The sequence below is a fragment of the Vidua macroura genome, chromosome 3 (assembly GCF_024509145.1).
Source record: "Vidua macroura isolate BioBank_ID:100142 chromosome 3, ASM2450914v1, whole genome shotgun sequence".
NCBI lineage: Eukaryota > Metazoa > Chordata > Aves > Passeriformes > Viduidae > Vidua > Vidua macroura.
Genome location: NC_071573.1, coordinates 58444497 through 58463407, shown reverse-complemented (window position 1 = coordinate 58463407; position 18911 = coordinate 58444497). Strand labels below are relative to the sequence as shown.

General features: G+C 38.3%; 1 protein-coding gene across 2 annotated transcripts in view; it reads right to left on the bottom strand.

Moving 5' to 3' along the window:
- The window catches only part of IGF2R (insulin like growth factor 2 receptor), a 55261-nt gene that overhangs the window by 10946 nt on the left and 25404 nt on the right, over positions 1–18911 (bottom strand). For both annotated transcript variants that reach the window (XM_053972579.1, XM_053972580.1), the window contains exons 16-35: positions 18559–18736; positions 17874–17989; positions 17317–17479; positions 15619–15798; positions 14488–14589; positions 13538–13639; positions 12690–12864; positions 11238–11405; positions 10537–10680; positions 9102–9280; positions 8663–8750; positions 7058–7264; positions 6554–6684; positions 5779–5876; positions 4840–4976; positions 4071–4261; positions 3386–3512; positions 2892–3014; positions 1642–1904; positions 711–923 (exon numbers count right to left, since the gene is read on the bottom strand). In XM_053972579.1, coding sequence (XP_053828554.1) covers positions 711–923; positions 1642–1904; positions 2892–3014; positions 3386–3512; positions 4071–4261; positions 4840–4976; positions 5779–5876; positions 6554–6684; positions 7058–7264; positions 8663–8750; positions 9102–9280; positions 10537–10680; positions 11238–11405; positions 12690–12864; positions 13538–13639; positions 14488–14589; positions 15619–15798; positions 17317–17479; positions 17874–17989; positions 18559–18736 — 3085 coding nt within the window. The remainder of the gene's footprint in view (positions 1–710; positions 924–1641; positions 1905–2891; positions 3015–3385; positions 3513–4070; positions 4262–4839; positions 4977–5778; positions 5877–6553; positions 6685–7057; positions 7265–8662; positions 8751–9101; positions 9281–10536; positions 10681–11237; positions 11406–12689; positions 12865–13537; positions 13640–14487; positions 14590–15618; positions 15799–17316; positions 17480–17873; positions 17990–18558; positions 18737–18911) is intronic.

Sequence of the window (18911 nt, the reverse complement as noted above, 5' to 3'; positions counted from 1 at the left end):
TTTCACTGAGCTTGACAAAAGCCAAGGAGTTTCTGCCTCTTAGAGGTAGAATCTTCTTTACATCAATGTGCCAATTTACCAACACATCACTTAAAAATAGCATTAAGAATGGAATAAGATCCCTAGATGACTATGGAAAATAATCACAGCTTTTTATGTCTATCTTCTAGGGCTTGCAAACAAGTCCTGAAAAGAAAAAGCTGAGCTCTCTCAAGGTAATGACACAGACAAGTTAGTCAATCCTCTGTAACAGGCTTGCTATTTATGTAGTTGTCAAGTTCTTACATGAAAGACCTAAGTGCATTTTGAAGCATACTAGCATCCAGACTGCTTCCAACTGTAACAGGCTATCACAAGATTAATTAAGCCACAGAATGGCTACGACATTCTGCTTCCCAGTATCCATATTTGGCACACAAATTCTTTTCCACTACATGAAAAAAAAAAAAAAATCTCTGTAGCAATTTTTAGATTTGTCACTGTATTTAATCTTCTGACATCCAAAAAAGACCACTGGGGTTCAGTATAGGAAAATACTTCTTCATAGGGAAAAGCAATAAATGGGAACTTTGCAGAGGAGATTTTGATTCTGCATTCCATTTCTTTAATCCACTGTCAAGCCTCTGGTTCAAATCAGGTCTCTACGCAGGGATACTATATTAAACTATTAAGGAAATGCACATTTCAGTAATTCTTGGCAAAATACTTACTATTGGTGATGCATTAACAGGAACCATGCAAACAGCTGCTCCAGGTGGGCAATTGACATCTTTGATAGGATTGAGAGGCTCACAAATGTTGATGTAGAAATCTGGAGAAACATCTGTAGTATCTTCATCCACAAATGCCTCATAATACCCAGTGCGATGGATCAGAGGAGACAGGTCAATAATGGAACTGCCATTCATTACGGAGCACTTCACCTACAAGAAGGCACATTTATTGCTCTTCTTCTTTTATTACTTGCTTTGATTAATTGACAAACATCTTATCCTTCTTGGGGCCAGAAGCATGGCTACATTTAAAAGTTTCAAATGTAAGTAAAGCAGCATTTGTTATAATTTTTGTTTGTCTATAGATACTAAGCACCTACAAGCAGCATATGAAAAGCCTTCATCATTTAAGCATTCTTATGGAATGGTGTCCCTATGAGAACAACACCCAGACAAGGCTCTACCACACATACTCCAGAATACATAGTCACTATGACTTCAGATCAGGCCCCATGCCTTCCTCTCCTCATCTCCAGCACCTCCAACAAATAAGCCTGGTTATAACAACATTACAACAATGTAAAGTTAGAGTATTTCAAGTTGATGGCGTGAGTACTACCTCTCCTCAGAACCAATTTCACACACTCTTAATGTGCATAAACCTACTAAGAGTCTATGAGGAATTTGAGAAATCTATTTTTCTTTAGATATTGGAAAAGAAGCAACTAACAAAATTACCATTAAATTTCAGGACAAATAATCATTGTTGCTACCTAGATGATATCACACTGAAATAGCTTGGGTCACTGTGAAAAAAGGGATCAGAAGAAATCTTTCCCTCAAGGAATTTAAAATATCCTGCTATAATATCTAACCCCCCTCAGAAATTTTAAGTCCCATGAGCGTTTTCTGCAAAAGTAATTCTTACCTCTTCTTCACAAGCCAAAGAAGTATGCCAAGAGAAGTAACTAGTGCACGTCTGCTCGTCAAAAGAAACAAAAACAGGCCGGCTCTCATCTCCAGCATCAGACTTGCATACAAAGCTAAAATAGCTTTTATGCTTCAGTGCAGGGTCTGCAGGGCAAGGATCTCCATCTTCATAGACAAGCTTTAACACCTGATCTTCATAACTTAAAGTTTTACTCTGTTTTCCAGCATTAACTGGTTTTTGGCCACCTGTGATACAGACAGCTAAAGTGGAAAAAAGAAAAATTAAGAAAACAGATCAAGTCTGGCGCAACTGCCCTCAAAAATTGCACCATACAACATAAACATCAGGAACCTTAAGATTTTAGCATCACTTTAATTTTCCTAAGAAAGAACTGCTTTGCCACACCATCCTGAGTTGCCATTAAACTGAGCTGAACTGCACTGATACAAAGACCAAATATTGCCTTTATTACTTCATCAACCAGCTGAATGTACTGCACCTATACATGCTTAAGCAGCTACAGAGCAGTGTTTTGTTATCACTTCTCTGAAAACCAAGCAATTAACACAAAATGTCAGATTATATATAATTTTATTAAGATGTCTCTTAAAAACCAAATAAATCCAATATTTTCTTCTAACTCCAGGAAAAAAATTTCATGACAAGAAATATTCCTATTTTAGCATCTAAGATGCTTAAGTATTATTTCATATTCAATTTGACAGAAGAGCTAGTAATTCAACCTGCAATAAAGCAGTCATAAAACCAATTAAGGAAGCAGAAAGTTAACTTCTACTGATGTTTCAGAAGTACCCAGAACAGAAAGCTAGAAAGAGGATTGGCAAAGGTGTTTGAAGTGCAGACACAAAGCCCAGTACAGATGTATTGCAGCAATGCATCCCTATAAAGTTCACTCCAGCTGGAAGACTGTAGTGTCTCCATTTTCACAGCATTAAAGACATGCAGTAGAAGCAAACTACATTCCTGCCCTCATGTCCATTCATTAGGAATTAAAGGGACTGAGACTTGAAGTGAAATCATGTGAATGGTGTTGGGTAAAATATATGGCCTCATTTCCTAAAACAGCTTTAGGTTCTTTTCCTAGTCAGTACAGCCACCAGCTGCTCCCTTCACTCCTTCTGCATTTGCAGTAAAACATCACATTTTACAGTAAACTTGAGCATAAGCATTTCTTTTGGTTACCCTATAGTCAATGATTACAGTACCAGAGAGGATAAGTTGCTTACCAGCTCCATTAGCACATGAACTTTTAACTTCAGCACAGACATTCAACTCAATTATTCTGTTGTGTGAATCACTGAGGGTATAGCCAGACTCTCGCTTTAATGATGTCAAATCAAAGAGATGGCCTACAGAGAGATCAGGGAACAATTTAATCTCTTCTTCTGATTCAAAATCAAGATACTTCTTTGTATTATAAGCTTTCAGTAATTTAATTTAGTAGGAAGGTTAACCAGACCCTATTTGCCTGCTATATTAGAAAGGGAAACAGTTACTTATTCACATTAACAGAGGAAAAACTAGTTCTGAACTATTAACTATTTATGTTCCAAGTGACATTGCAATACAAGAGATTTCTACCATCAGTAAGCTTGTTAGTCATTATCCAGAGGATGTACCATACTGCCCTTTACTAACGAAGTCCCTCAAGAACACAAACACAGTAGTGCTGCTTCCAGCAGCCTCCTCCACATACAAAGGCCTGAGGCCTCCTCTTTACCTGTTGCAGGATTGGTTACCCGACAGTCGTTTTGCACATTGCTTTTAAGAGGACATGCAGCAGCAGTGAACCATAGGAAGGTATATTCACAATCTTCAATGGCAGTTATAAGTGTTGGCTTTGATTCCTAAACACAAAACAGTGGAGAGAGCAACATCTCTATAGAGTGATAGTGTAAGATGCCATGCCAACAGGTTTATCTCTGCAGCCTGTAGCTGAGCTCAGTTCAAACACCAGTTCTAAAACCTGACAGATCATGATGGTCCAGTAAATTAATCCAAGGACACAGTATTTAACTGTGATTATTTCAAATATACAACAATACAGAACCATTATGAGGAGAAATAAAATTACTAAGAGGAGAGCTAAAGGTAGCCTAGGTCAATAGAAAATCCAAAAGGCAATTCAAACCTCAAATGGAAGAGTACTTAATGGCAAGGCATACAGATGTGCAAGAGTTAAGAGCCAGTAGCATTATTTACTACTCGAAACACTTCCCAACCTGCACTACATTCATCTTCAACATGTAAGCAGACTATCTGAAGCTATTACAGATGACAAAATTTGTGCTAATAGAGTTTACAAAACAATCTCTTAAAAATTGCTCAGCATCTAAAATTCAAGTACTTATAAGTCCTTCTGCTTGCATGAACACATAAAATCCCAGCAGAAGGAACCCACTTACAATTCTGTTTTCATCACACTTGAGGCGCAATATTGTTGTTTTCTTCCGAATTTTATCTGGACACTGATCTCCATTAACATATTTCAGGATAAAAGTGACATTTTCCCAACGAGGACCATCAGCCACTTCCCCAAGACTGGTACATTTTGTACCCTCAATGAGGGAGGCAGCAGCATCAGAAGGGCAGGAACCTATACAGATAAACAAAAATTGCATTATTACTCCAAATGTTAGTAAGGTGTACTTTCCGGGAACGAAACTCTACTTTCAGGTATCTCATGGCTGATCTATCTCCAAGGCATTGTCCAAACCATACTCATTGGGATGCATTTTCCCCAAAAATTACAAGTAGCAGCAACTGTTTCACTTCACTGAAGATCATGCAGAAAGTAGTGGCAGCTACCACAGGGGAAGTAGACTACTACAGAGTGGAAGGCTACAGTCTGGCCTTGCACTGCACAAAACATCAAGTCAGTCAGAAGATGCCATAGGGAAATCCGGAACTGATTATTTTAATCTTTAAGAGCTATAGTAGACTTTGGATAAGGACTGAAGAGCTAGAGTGCCAAAGTTATCAAAAGAAGAGCTGCTAGTGAATCTCACCCACTAAGCAGATGGAAATCAGGCTCACCATCTACCTTTCCCTCTGGTGCTAAAATCACATGACTGTCTCTGCATACTTTGCTTTGTGATTTATTTCACCAACAGTACTGTCCTACCACTTGCCTTCCCTAGCTATAGGAAGAATATATTTGCATTTTGCACTTACGTGTAGCACTATATGGTACTAAGGGCCTGCAGACATTAATATAGTATTTCTGGGTAGTAGCAGATATAGCAATGGCCTCCCAGTTCTCTCTGTGTCGCGTCAGGGACGAAAAGTCATAGAAATTTCCTTCGTCATCCCTGTACAAAAGATTAAAAGCATGTAAAATAATTAAGCACTTTAAAGTTGCAATTCTTAAGTCACTAAGTAATTTTAACCTGATAACTCTAAGCAGAGTATTACTCTGGAACAGAAGTCTGCATCAGACACAGTGCTCCCCCAGAAACTTCAAATCAGCAGAGGGATAATATCACTGCACCAGCTATCCCCACAGAAACTGCCCACATGCACACAGCTCTCAGCCAACGCAAGAGTAATTTCAGCTTTTAATTCAAAAGCATGTTGGCTTTCAGTGCATGGCAAGCATACACACAGTTACAGTCCACTGTTTTACCTCAGGGTAGAGACCTATAATGAGGCCAGAAGTCTAAATTCTGGGCCAAATATTAGCCACATTTGACCCCACATCCAATCTTAATGAGCTAATACTTGGTTGTGACAGATATAAACGACATTTTTCCTGAAGCACTGCTTGGTTTGGAACTTGAAGTTCCAAACAGACAGTTGTAACCTTATTTAAATTAGCTGTTGTTAAATAACAACCTAGCATACTCAGCATTCAACCATCAATAAATACATACCCAACAGTTCCCTTTTATTATTTCCCAATAGAATCTCAAAGTTGTTTTTTTTCCCAATTAAATTAGTTTTCAGAAGCACAAATTGCAAAAGTTATTTTAAATATTATGCATTGGCACTGAATGCTACATTAGCTAGTCAAAAGACAATAGTTAAAGGGGCAGTGTTGCACTGCATTGCAAGAAGGCTGTATTTGTCTCTCTCTACATACAGCTCCATTTTAATTTTGTGGAAACAACTTACTTGTAGGAGCACTCAGTAGATTTAACAGGTGGGCAAGCATACTGAGTATGCCATTCAAACATGTAGGTGCAGTCTGGAGTTTCCTTCAAAAATACAGGCTGAAAGAACACAATACAAAATTAATTTGCTTTCTCATTGAGACACATTGAAACAATGAAATGTCTCAGTCATGCTTCAGGAAGATCCAAGAACACACATTATCTTAGAGCCACACTATGCCTCTGACCAGCTAAGCATGGCTTCTCCCAAACCTGAGTTTATCCACATGCACACTTCTGATAAAAGGGCAGCCATTAGGAATTGCTGCCTCCCCAATGAAATAAGAAAAGTAATTCTAGACACCATTGTTTAAGAATAGCAAGGGAAGCACAAGTCAGACAGATACTAAAAGCAAGTAACCAGCTTATTTTAGTCTGGCCATGTAATGCCTGTTTTCCTGCACATTCAACCTTCTACGTTTTATTTCTTACAAAGAAACAGCTGTTATTTATGGAAGAATATCCCTTCCCAACTTCTCCAAAAGCTTTGGTAATGACAGACGTCCCTTAAAGGAACAAGATGCACTGATCTTCCTGGGCAATGATAAAGGTACCTTCCATAAACAGGAGATTCAAAACATTCTTCATTTTTTTGTCCCCTCACAGGACCTTTGAATCGCTTGTCTAATCAGTAAATGATTAGGCATGTACATGTTCTTCACCCTAACCTTCCATACTTTAAAAAAGAGGGCAACTCTGGAAGACAGTATGTACAGGAAGCATGTTTTGAAACTAACCTCAGATGTAGTCTTGTCACAATAGAATAATATAGCAGTTGATCGTTCATATATTTTATGACATTTTTCTCCACTGGTGTAATTAATCATTATTAGACCATTTCTGAAAGTCAGTTTGTCTGTACGTAAGCCTAGAAGTAAAGAGTTGAAAAAAGTCAACAGCTACAATAAACACAGCTGCAGTAATACCTCTGAAATGCACAATTTCAGAGGTATTAATAAACAGCAATAAAATGCACAATTAAAGAACAGATAGACAGACCTCAACCTTCCTCTAAAACTTGCAATCCAGTTATTGAGGGACTACTACTCCAGCACAGTAAGGCTGAGCTCATTCATAATTGAGTGTCAAGGTAACTACAGGTTTGACATTTTATCTGCACATTGAGCAAAAGCAGTGAGGTGTTTTATCTCATTAGACGTACTAGATTAGCAAGAACCCTTCTCCTATTACACCCTGGTTAATCTTCCCGTTCCATAAATTTGTTTAGGTAAGTACAGTACCTGCTACTTTTTTGAAAGTGTGGTCCATCTTCTTTACTTGACACGATGCAACACTGTGACCCTCTATACTGCAAGGTTCTGTTATTTCTCCACAAACTCTGAAGTAGTAGTCATACTCATCTGTACTCACTTTGATGTCTTTTTTGGAAAGTGGTTTCAGGTTAAAAATGTGACCATACCTTGGATCTGTCACCTGGCAATCTTTTCCTTTAAAGAGAAATTAACAATTTAAAATACAACTTAAGATCTATTAGCCTTGCCAAATACACTGGGGACAATTACGGCTTACTGGACAAATAAGGCCACAAAACTGAGTAGTTTCTTTAAGGCAGTGACACTGAAGAACCATCTTACTATAAATGGCACATTTCTTTTATAACTGACACTAAAGCAAGATAAAAAAGTCACACTGTAGTTCAAAAACTGCCTCAGAGTGGTCTCAAGTTCTTCCTTCAGCTGTGCTGAAGGTTAAGTACAAAATCAGAGATACTAAGTCCAGAACTTGCTTAATTATCTGGAAAGAACAACAAGGTCACAAGATCAAAGCAAAAGGTGTCCTAGATGTCTGTCTTGTATCTTCTTTTAACACCTCTGAAGTTTGCTGAGTTAAGAAAATAATCAGTCATAGGAAATACTTACTCCAGCTTACAAATCTACAGAGATGCATATAAAAGTAGGTTTAGGAAAATTCTAGTTTCATGAGTCTCATTAGCTGATATATGTCAGTGACTTTGCTGTTGATCAAGTCCTCAGTTTTAAAGTGACCCTTTGCTCAATATTCTGAAGCTTTTTAAAAAATCATCAGATTGTATCACTTGAACATTATGCTCTTCTCAATCATACATGTTGGTGCCCAGCTAAAGATATCAGTTTTACTCCTTCAAAACCACAATTTAGTCACCAGTGTCCTGCACAGTGACTATGTGCTACAGAGGAGCAGTTTGTGAATATTCCTCATGCCATGTCAGATCATCAGCAGTTTCAATAATGTCTAGGACCATTGTGATAGATCCTTTATAGGAGGTCCAGATATTTTATAAAGAATTATCTACAAGCTGCAAAACAAAACCTACAAAGGCAGAGAAGATGCCTACACACTCAATCTTCCATCTAGGAGACAATCAAGTACCAGAACAAGAACTTGTGATTTCTTGTTGCACATCCTGGAGTCAAATACAAACTGAGACTCCCCCACTAGCCTCTCCCCCATTGTCTAACTAGGGTCAAGTTTAGTCTTTCTTCCAGTCTTTAGTGAGGGACAGGGAATTACTTGCCAGGCGAATCAACTCCGTTTTCATGATACCTAATGCTTTAATATTTACTAGCAAGTCTGTCTGTGATTTAACAAGAGAGTAATAATGCTGTTTTGATAAAGTATTGTAGTACAGCCTCTTTCCCTAGATAGGCAAGTACATTTGTCTGTCATCCTAACTTGTACTTTTAACATTAAATAGGGTTTGTTGTTAGCTTAAAGCTCAGAATAGACATTCCTCCACAATACTTTTTACATAAAGATTCGCAGGGCAAGAAACCAACATAGTTTCATTCAAGTATTTATAACTTGTACAGTTTGACTGATACTTTAAATCTCAAATAACTACTTACCTTCTGCTTTGTGAACAGGACATGCTGCCAAAGTCCTCCAAACAAAGACAAACTCACAGTCATTCTCTTGCTCCAACACTGGTGATCCCTACAGAAAAGAGCCATATGAAGGAGGCTTACTAATAATTACACTGCAAGTCTCAAAACATACACACGGCGCTTTTTTTTTTTTACTGCAGTTGCACAGTTTAAAGTCTCCACTATCAAATTTCAATATTCATGTTCAGCAAAGAGCTTCTTTTGGTGGCTCACAGGATTCTATGATAGTTCACAATTGTGTTCTACAGGTTCAGTAAAACAGACAGCTTTTTCAAGAAGAGACAAGAAAAAAGTATTTTACTTTGTAGAACCAGTCTCTCCATTTTAAGAGAAGCAAACACAGTCTGTTTTGGTACAAGCACTAAAATCCTCATTAATAGCAAGTAGAATAGAAAATTACCGTTGTTTGATCACACTGGAAGATTATACGTGTAGAATAACGCTGATTATCTTTGCATGTGTCACCATTCAAGTAGATAATGCTTAACGACCCATCAGTAGCAGCCTGGGGGTTTATCTGAATGACTCCAAGGTTCTTGCTTTTATCAGTGTATTTCACACAAGATCCTATGGCACCACCTACAGGAAGAGAACTGGGTTTTAGTTCTTTGACAACTAGAGTTAAATTGATTGTAAAATAACATAACAGGGTAGCTTTAAGAGAGCTTTGAAGTAAACTGTCTCAAACTCCTGAAGCAGAACACAACACACACATATTCATCAACACAGTTAGAAACATTATGTACTTAAAGCCTTTGAGGAATATAACAAGTTACTCCTGCATACTCAAATCTTTCTAACTGCACTAATTTATCTGATTCCACAGACTTGTAGAAGACTACAGTACAGTTAAATACATTAAACTGGCTAGAAATGGAGTAAGACATGGCATTAGCTGCTCATTCTGGCTTCATTCAGTCAGAAGGCTTCAGCAACATTTGACTTTCTGTACTAGTTTGAGCTGGGTAGAGTTAATTTTCTTCACAGTGGTGAGTATGGGGACATGTTTTGGATTGGTGCTGAACACAGGGTTGATAATACAGAGATTTTTTGCTATTGCTGAGCAGGGCTTACACAGAGCCAAGGCCTTTTCTGCTTCTCCTATTATCACATGGCAAGGGAAGTTGGGGGTGCACAGGAGGCTGGGAGGAGACAGAGCAGGGGGCAGGTGACCCAAACTGACCAAAAGGATATTCCAGACCATATGACATCATGCTCAGTACATAAAGTGGGGAGAAGAAGGAGGAAGGAGGGACATATGGAATGATGGTGTTTGTATACCCAAGTCACTGTTACATGTGATGCAGCCCTGCCCTCCTGGAGATGGCTGAACACCTGCCTGCCCATGGGAAGCAGAGAATTAATGCCTTGTTTTGCTTTGCTTGTATGCCCAGCTTATGCTTTGCCCATTAAATTGTCTTTACCTGAAACCATAAGTTCTCACCTTCACCCTTCTGATTTTCACCCCAATCCTGCTGGTAGGGAAGTGAGCAAGTAGCTGAATGGGGCTGATTGCTAGCTGGGGTTAAACTTTATATCCTATCTTTAAAAAAAAAAATAAACTCACAGATCCTGGCAAATACTGCCCTCAATACAATTTTCCCAAATGCATTAATATACAACTCAATGAAAGAGTCCTGATAAGCATTAAGACTGCTCTTGATCTGCAAAAGTCTGTTTATTAAAACTCCTGATATATGTCACACAGGTCTGTGATATTTCTGTGATTAAACAGACAGGAGTCAATAAATCTTACTAAAATACCCAGGGACATCATCCTGACTATAAGGTCTTGCATCACAAAACACAAGTTAAGCGCTTGCCACTTGGCTTACCAGGACATCCAGTCACGTAGGGCAAGGGCTTGCAGACATTCAGGAAAAACGTTCGCTTTTTTGCTTCCTTTGAAGTGTCTATAGCAACCCATGGCTCACCCTCTTTGCTCAAGTCACTTAAGTCATACTCATTGCCAGCAGCATCTGGAAGAAATGCAGTAAGCTGAGAGAACTCAATACTTGCAGTAGAATTGGATTTGAATGATACCGGTTTCATTGACGAATACACAATTCAAAATAATTTTCAGAATCACATTAGATATACATTAAGAGAATGTATTGTTGCCACAAAAACCTCACCATGCCAAATGCAGAACATAGTTCCCTTGACAGTTACTTCCCAAATGTAACTTCTCCACAATTCACAGGTGCACTTTTACAGGTGTCAATACTAAATTAACTAATTTCCTTCAGAGCTGGGCTGAAGCAGCATCAGTCACAGTAATGATTACATTTTTTCAAAGTAATTATCAGCTTTCTTGTGTATACCATAATGTTCTAAATTAGCTTCTTCCCCTGTTTTTCTAAGGTAAGCCTGCTTCAAACAACTTAACTCTTCTCCCACCCTACAACTCCTACAAAGGCTTTAAGTCTTATGTCTTCACTATAGGTATTCTTAAAACCCTCCACTGAGTAGAAGTTTGCTGTCCAGTTAATCCTTCCAACATGGGACAGAGCCCATCTAAATTCCAGGTACTTACCTGTAACCTGACAATCTACAGGAGCAGGAGCACAAGCAAGAGCTGTGTGAAACTCAAAAAAAGTATCATGGACGTCCAGCACGCTGTTTATCTCCTCACGCACAAACTTAAGCTCTCCAGGATATGAATCATTACAAATGAAAGTCACTCTGAACATGTCTGATGTTCCTATAAAACAAACATTTATCTACTAATGGTTCTGTTTGGAACATTTGAATTTAAGTTTCAGCTAATACTTCACTTCAAAATTTTCTAAGAGTTTCTTATTAATAGCTACTTCAAGTATAACACTACCTTACTGATTATGGGTTTTTAGCTGTAAATATGCAAGCCTTCTTCAGAGAGCTATGAAAAATTGCCTAGCAGTCACTATTGCCTCTACTAAGAAGAGACCAAAACACCTTGACACATTTCAAGAACATAATTATCTTCATTGACCTCTGCTCCCTATGTTCTTTGACATATATGAAGAAACAGAAACCTTTTAAAATATCACCAGTGGTAACAGCAGCTTTTAAATTGCATCACACAAAGTTTTGGGTTTGGGGGTTCTGTTTGTAAAATGTTCAGTGTAATGACTGCAGAACAAATAATATTGAGCTTATCAAAGCATTATATGTCAAGTTCTGTTTAATCCTCAAGAAGTGACAGAATTATGTCAGGGAGTAGTATTTGTCAGCAAAATGTTTCATAGTGTTATAAAAATTGTAGAACCTCTCAAAGTAAAATACATAAGAGTTTAATCACTGTTACATATTATGTACGAAAATGTCACAACTGAGAGAGAAGAGATAGCACCCCAGCAATTAAGCATGCCGAAGCATTTGAGGTTCCTGAATCCAAAACCCAGTTTTCCCAAGGGCTTTTGTTGTTAAGATGTCATACTCCTTTCTACAAAGCTCAGTTTCAGTATAATTGGAGAGCATCTAATATCAAAAAATAGATACACATTTTTCATTCATTTTACCTGCAAAAGAGACTTAAATTCATGAAGTAGGTGCACATGAAACATTAGAGCACTAATTCAAAAAATTCCATACAGAAGAGTATAAGCTTACTGAAAGCTAACCTTTCAGATATGAAACAACTTTAGAAAGCATTATCCATGAAACTGGAGCTAAAAGCTGTTATTTCACTAAGAAAAAGAACCTGAGTTAATTTTGTTTTCCTAATTCGACTATCCATTTCTCCATGCAAGGACCAGTATTTTTCATCTGCTAAGGAGAAAACCCTATAGTGTATTGAGTTACTTTCCTAGAGTTTTGAAATGCACATGTATTACTGAGCCATTACCATTCTGTGTAACTTCATTTCTTCCTAAAATTTCCATATGAGCCAGCTTGTTCAAGTAATTAATACCAAGCCACATAGACTTCAGTGCATGAACAAAAGAAAGAATGAAGACCACTCACACTAAGTTTTTACAATACACTGTGTATTTCCTGAACTCACCTGATTCCACACGAAGAGGACCTCTGTAAGTAAGAGTTAGAAACCCTTCACTGGATAGATAAAGGGTTTTGTCCAATTCCAGTGGCCTCAGAAGTGTCAGATTTTCTCTTTCACACCCAGCAGCTGTTTTGCCATTGATTTTACCACAATATGGCAAGTGTCCACAAATGTTTAGCTAGAAGTTTTGAAAATATGTAGATGTACATAGTATTAACTGCATCAGAAAAACAAGGTCCACATAGCCATTTATACATCAGTAAAACCCTTGTAAAGAACTATTTCAAACAACACACTTGTCTTGCACTGCAGAAATGACAGACTAGAATTCAACTATAATACAGTAAGAGTATCCTCAACCTTCAGATTACAGGGTCCACAAATTCTCCCCACTAGAAGTAAAGGATGTGGTTCAGCAAGTTTATTCTTGGCCAAAAGATACCAGTATGGTACTATCTGTGACAGCCTAGGATTAGTGACACAGGCAGATTACATTAAAAACACTGATATGGACAGACTAAATCCCTTTCTATGGTTTCCCTGTCAATTTCTTCAGAATTGGCAGATAAATTAGTAGTACACAACAGAGTCCATAAGGGGAAAATCACCTCAAAAAGGCAGCCTCAAAAGTGTGGCTACTTTATGTTCTCCAAGAATCAAAAGTTTAATGCTTTCAAGACCATCTAAGATGAATGAAGTTATCTTTCATTCCTTCATTCAACCACAGTGCTTTCCTGCTAACTCATACTTCCTAACAGAACTGAGTGAAAGCTGCACTAGATCACTATACAAGAAAAAAAAATGCAACAACAGCATTCATAATCAACATGTTGTACAGTCAAAATCCTTACCGAGAACGTTTTCCCATTGCCAGTAACCGTATACCCTTCCTCAGAAGCTAATGGCTGCAGGTTGAACAGAAAGCCAGTGTTTGGATCTCGCACAGAGCAGGACTGGAAAAAAATTACAACAAAATTATTTTCTCCTTCTGCTTTTCTTCTATTTATATTTTACCTCTAACTTGTTTCAAGAACCAAAGCAGGGATTTAGACATATTCCTACCCTGCAACCAGAACACCAGAAAACAGCTCTGGCAGTAACTTCATTCAATTCTTTTGTACATTTGTTCAATTCTTTTTGTCCACTAACATCATGCACACCAACATATTAAAGTGGAATTGAACAGATGGCGTCTATCATATTAGCTAAGAGCAAGGAAATTTTAACTGAGGGCTGTCTTCACACTAATGTGTTTATGTTGAGACCTGTAAAGCAGAAGCAACTGAGCAGATTTCACAGAATAATTTGCATTGGAAGGGACCCACAAGGATCATTGAGTCCAACTGTTTAATGTATGGCTCATATGGGGATCAAACCCTCAACCTTGGTGTTATTAGCACCATGCTCCAAGCAACTGAGCTAATATGAGGGTTTAGTGTGAAAAAAGAAAAGTCTCATCTGATGATCTGCAGAAAACAAGGACAATACATATCCATACATATAAATTCAGTTTTACTAGCAACAAAGCAAGGGAATGAAACATTAAATGAAGCATTCGAGAGGAAGTAAACTGTTCTCAAGAAAAAGCACCTGAATATTTTGGTCAGAAGTTAGACATTTCAGAAACACTTCAAAAATAAAGCAGTAAGATATCACAAGACTACATCATGACCAACTTAAGACTTCACTTTAGCTAGTTTTCTTCAAGAGCCATTTAAACAGAGCAATCAAGAATGCTAGAAAAAAAAAAAAAACATTGTACCTTGAGACTACAAATACGATTTACATTCTCCTTTCTCACCTGAGAATCATCTTTTGTTTCCTTGATTGGGCAAGCAGCCTCAGTCTCCCATAAGAAAGTGGCCACACAATCCAGAATAGCTATAAACCGTGGGCTGCTACTCTGGAAACAGATTGCAGAGGAAGACCAGAATAAGTGTAATAGCTAAGACTTTGTCATGTTTGAGATTCCCCCTTACAAGAAACTGTCAGGTTTTTCTAAAAGACTTCACTACAAAGGCACACAATTCCCACCCACTTCCCTCTCCCCGATTTATTTTGAAGGTCATCACTGAAAACTTGGTCTAGTTAAACATTTACCATGTGACCCAGCATTAGCCAAGAACTGAATCTGACATGCAAATACTCAGATTAAAGTCAATATTTAATCTAGACATGTATGAATAGATCTTGTCCCAGTCTAAGCTTTGAGAAGTTTTTGGGTATAATACATAGCCCATAATTAAAAAGAAAAAAAAGGCTAAAGTAAAGTAACAGAAACCTGTTAGGTGATGTAACAAGGTAGCAGAAATATTAATTATGTACACTTCACGTCAGTGTTTTCAGACAAAAGCAAAGCAGTTCGTAACTGCTCCACATCACAAATTTTTCACCACACCTCTTGAGCAAAAGATCATGTGGGTAAGGGGAGAGTAAGACCTGCAGATTCACAAAACCAGGAAGAACAAGTCTACACAAGCTTAAGTCTAATAATCCCCTCAATCTAAACTTCAGTATGTGGAGTTGTAGCCCCAAAAGCTCTATAGATTTAAGAATTCTAGCACCAACAATCTATGGAGAATTCAGAACCTAAGCCTGAGGATACACGTTACAATATTTTTCCACTTAAGAGTGTCCACAATGCTTGCAGTTTTAAGTACTTGTGTATTTTTCATGCTAATTAAACTAGTCCAAAATATTATTGTTCATCAAGGCTGTTAGTTTTTATCTAGTTCTTGTTTATGATAAAATACTCAGACACGTGGTTCTCTAGCATCTAAATCAGTTTTGGTTTTACCTCTCAATTTTAAACCCTCAAGAAGTCTCCCTTGTCACAAATCTGCTATACACTACACATCTTCATGTGGCTTCATGTTATAGGATGAGAAACCTGCTAAGATGAAATAACAACTGGAAGATAATTTGTCCTTACAAGAGTACCCCTGGAACACACAAAGTGGATGGTGGTGGTATAAGTAGTAGCCTTTCCATCAGCATTGATGCACATGGAGCCATTTCCATAGGTTAGAGAAACATGTCCAGGTCTTTCAATTACTAGTTCTTTGCTGGCAACACCAAGATTGCTAATAGAGGTGACTTCAGAATAAGAAGCCTAGAAATAAAGAAAAGCATGTCAATAACTTTTAAAAAATCGATACAACCAAAAAGAAGATACCTACTACAGTACTCTTGTACACAGGTTGAGATCTTTGAAGATAACAAAGGTATAGAGATACCTCTACATTTCTCTCCCATTCTGTATTCAAGTTTCACATATTTAACAGACAACCTCCACAACCACGTATGGTTTCATTTTTGTTGTTTTTATTTTTAGTACAATAAGGTGCTTGTAGTACCTTAGAACACCCATCTGCATCTCCCGGGCTACATAGCTTAGCAATTTAGGGAGGCCTATGTCTTCTGCAGTTGGTAGAATTTATTGTAGAGCTCTTTAAAACACCATGTGGAAGCCTCCAAGTGTTCTCAGCATTGACTTTAGGGATCTGCCATGCTTAGCTAAGGCTAAAAATCACTGACAGAAACTGAGCACTAGAAAGACAGTAGGTGCTACTACCAAAGTCTGAAGTTATTGTCAGTTCAACATAACTGGTGTTTCCTAGTTTTAAGAAACTACTTTAAGTCAATAGCAGCAACAAACTGAAGAATATACCTCCCAAAGAGCTGTTCACAGACTTCCGCCCTTTTAAAATTTTTTAACAACTCTTTAGATTGACCCAATTTGCTCACTTTTTACTCCACTATCTCAAGCAGTGAAGTAATGAAGCCCTAAAGTGTCTCTACAGGTAAAGCAAGCAGGCTTGCACAACAAGGACTGGGAACAAGCAAGCACAGGGAATGAGTAATAATTACCTCTCAAGTGCCCCAGTGGCAATGACTGGCTTCAGTCACTAACACATCCCCTTTAGCAGTAAGGGGGGAAGGTGCTCCTTCGGTTTGATAGAAGCAATTAGGATGGCTTGGTGAGCCTCTAGTTCAGCTTTCCCTACAGCTCTGAGCAGCAATGAAATCAGGCAGTGGGCAATGGGTCAATTCAGCCTGTCAGCTGCTATCACCTCCATAATGAATTGTTATACTTCAGGGCAACACAGAAGTAGAAGCCCATAACAACCATCAGCCTTTTTTGTTTTTATTTGCTTCATAACATCTGCCTAATCTACTCTTCAGATCCAAAGCAAGCTCAGGGAGGGTAAGGGTGCAACAAAGTCTTTAAGCCAAATTTTTCCGCAGTTCCATCTAAAACAAGTTAGAAGCACAACAAAATATCCAGGAGGACAGCCTGTTCCTAAAGAAACATGTATTCCTAGCAGTCTCTGAGACTCCAGCAATTCATACAGAAGAGATGCAGTTTGTCTGCCTCTGAAAGACAGGGCAAAAAATCATGAGTGCCAAACATGACACTGGCACACTTGTAAAAATTAAAGCTTTGATCTTTGAAGAGGTGGACAGGAGCTCTATCATTCTGCTATGGTTATGCAACCATTATCATACAGAGAATATCCCTTTGCACAAGGAGTCAGAATTCCCATGGCTGTCTTAATCTCATTCATGTCTGTTTCAGTCTCACTCGTGTGGCAAACCAGCTCTGAGCTGGGATGGAAAGGGTACTCACAGAAAGATGCTTATATTCCATCTGACAGACAGACGCTCGCCGGTCACATCCTGGGACAGCAATCAGGGGTCGACAGACATTTACGTAGTACTTCTTGCGCTCATTTGGTCTTGAATTATCCATGGCATACCAGTTTTCACCTCTCTTCTCAGATTTTGCTAATCTGATCAGAAAGAGAAAGTTTGCTCTAAGAACACACATGCTTCATAGACTCTCTCTAGCTTTCTCAGTCTCAAGAAACAGAGCAAACCCTAAGTCACTCCTGACTAACTTTTCCCCTTCATTTTTAAGTGCTACAATTAAAAAGAATACTCCTGGAACACAGCACAGCTGACAAGTTAATATGTTTTTATAAGCAAAACCATCCCAAAAAGTCAATTTACATCCTTGGAGGCAAGCCAACATACTAGAGGGATTTCAACATACTTACAGTCAAGACTGTCACAACAGGTGAGGCTTCTGGTGCTGTCTACACAGGAAACCAACTTCAACCACAACTATCAGCCAGAATACCAAACTAGAATAGCTAAGTTACAGTGCACGTGTCAGTCTCCTACCTTGACAAGTCATACTGGTCCATGGTGTTGCGATCTGTCACAACACATTCCAGTGGAATTTCTGGACAAGCATGTTCAGTGTACCACCTGAAGTTGTAGGTATAGTTATCTTCTTTCTATAAATGAGCAGAATAGGTAAGAGAGGCTTTCCACACAGAGAACTTTGTGACTCACAGCTACTGCTCTATATGTCAAGCTTGGTATCTCCCCTTGGTTTTGGTATATATCTTCTCAGACTGATTTGTGTTGGTCTGTCCTGTTATAGATCTTGCCATTCCCTGTGTCACCAAAAATGCTCTTGCCAAAAAAACCTGCTCAGGTTCTGTTAAACCACTGTCTGCTGTGTAAACAGTCCTACCATCTGTTACTTCTCAGCCAGTTTGTTTTTTTTTTTTCCAGCTAGAAATACAAGATGATCAAAAGCACTAATAATTACATGGCCCAGGGACTAGAGGAGAGTGAGGTAAGAATCTGGATCCAGGTATACAGCTTACTGTTCACTGGTCAAGTAAAACTTTAGGGCTGCAACAAGAATCAAATATACCAAGAGAAGTAACTATTTCTTTTAGCCTGCTTTGTAGATACTGGTTATTTCTACACACAACACTCTGCTTGTACTGACCTACTAGCTATTGTCAGTATTTTAGGATGGAGATCCTGCCTTTCTTCATATAGAACTTCTTACCTGATACTCAGGCTGACCTATTCCAGCATCATGATCACAGAGGAAAGTTATAAGGGTAGAGCGCTGTGTTTTATTCTCATCGTTGTATGCTGCACCATTTTTGTAGGTCAACTGAATCAAGCCATCATAATACGAAAGTTTGGAACTGGCCAGTCCAAGACTCCAAGACTTATCATTACTAGAAAGAAAAAGTGAGTTTTGACAGTGAACAGAATGCAAAATTAATTGTCCCTAAGAGAAGTCTTACAAATAGAAACCACGTAAGTTTATACAAGTCACCATAATTAGACATAATAATTAAATAAAATTGATTAGACCTCAGTGAGCTGGGATAAAAAGAATGCTGCCAAAAG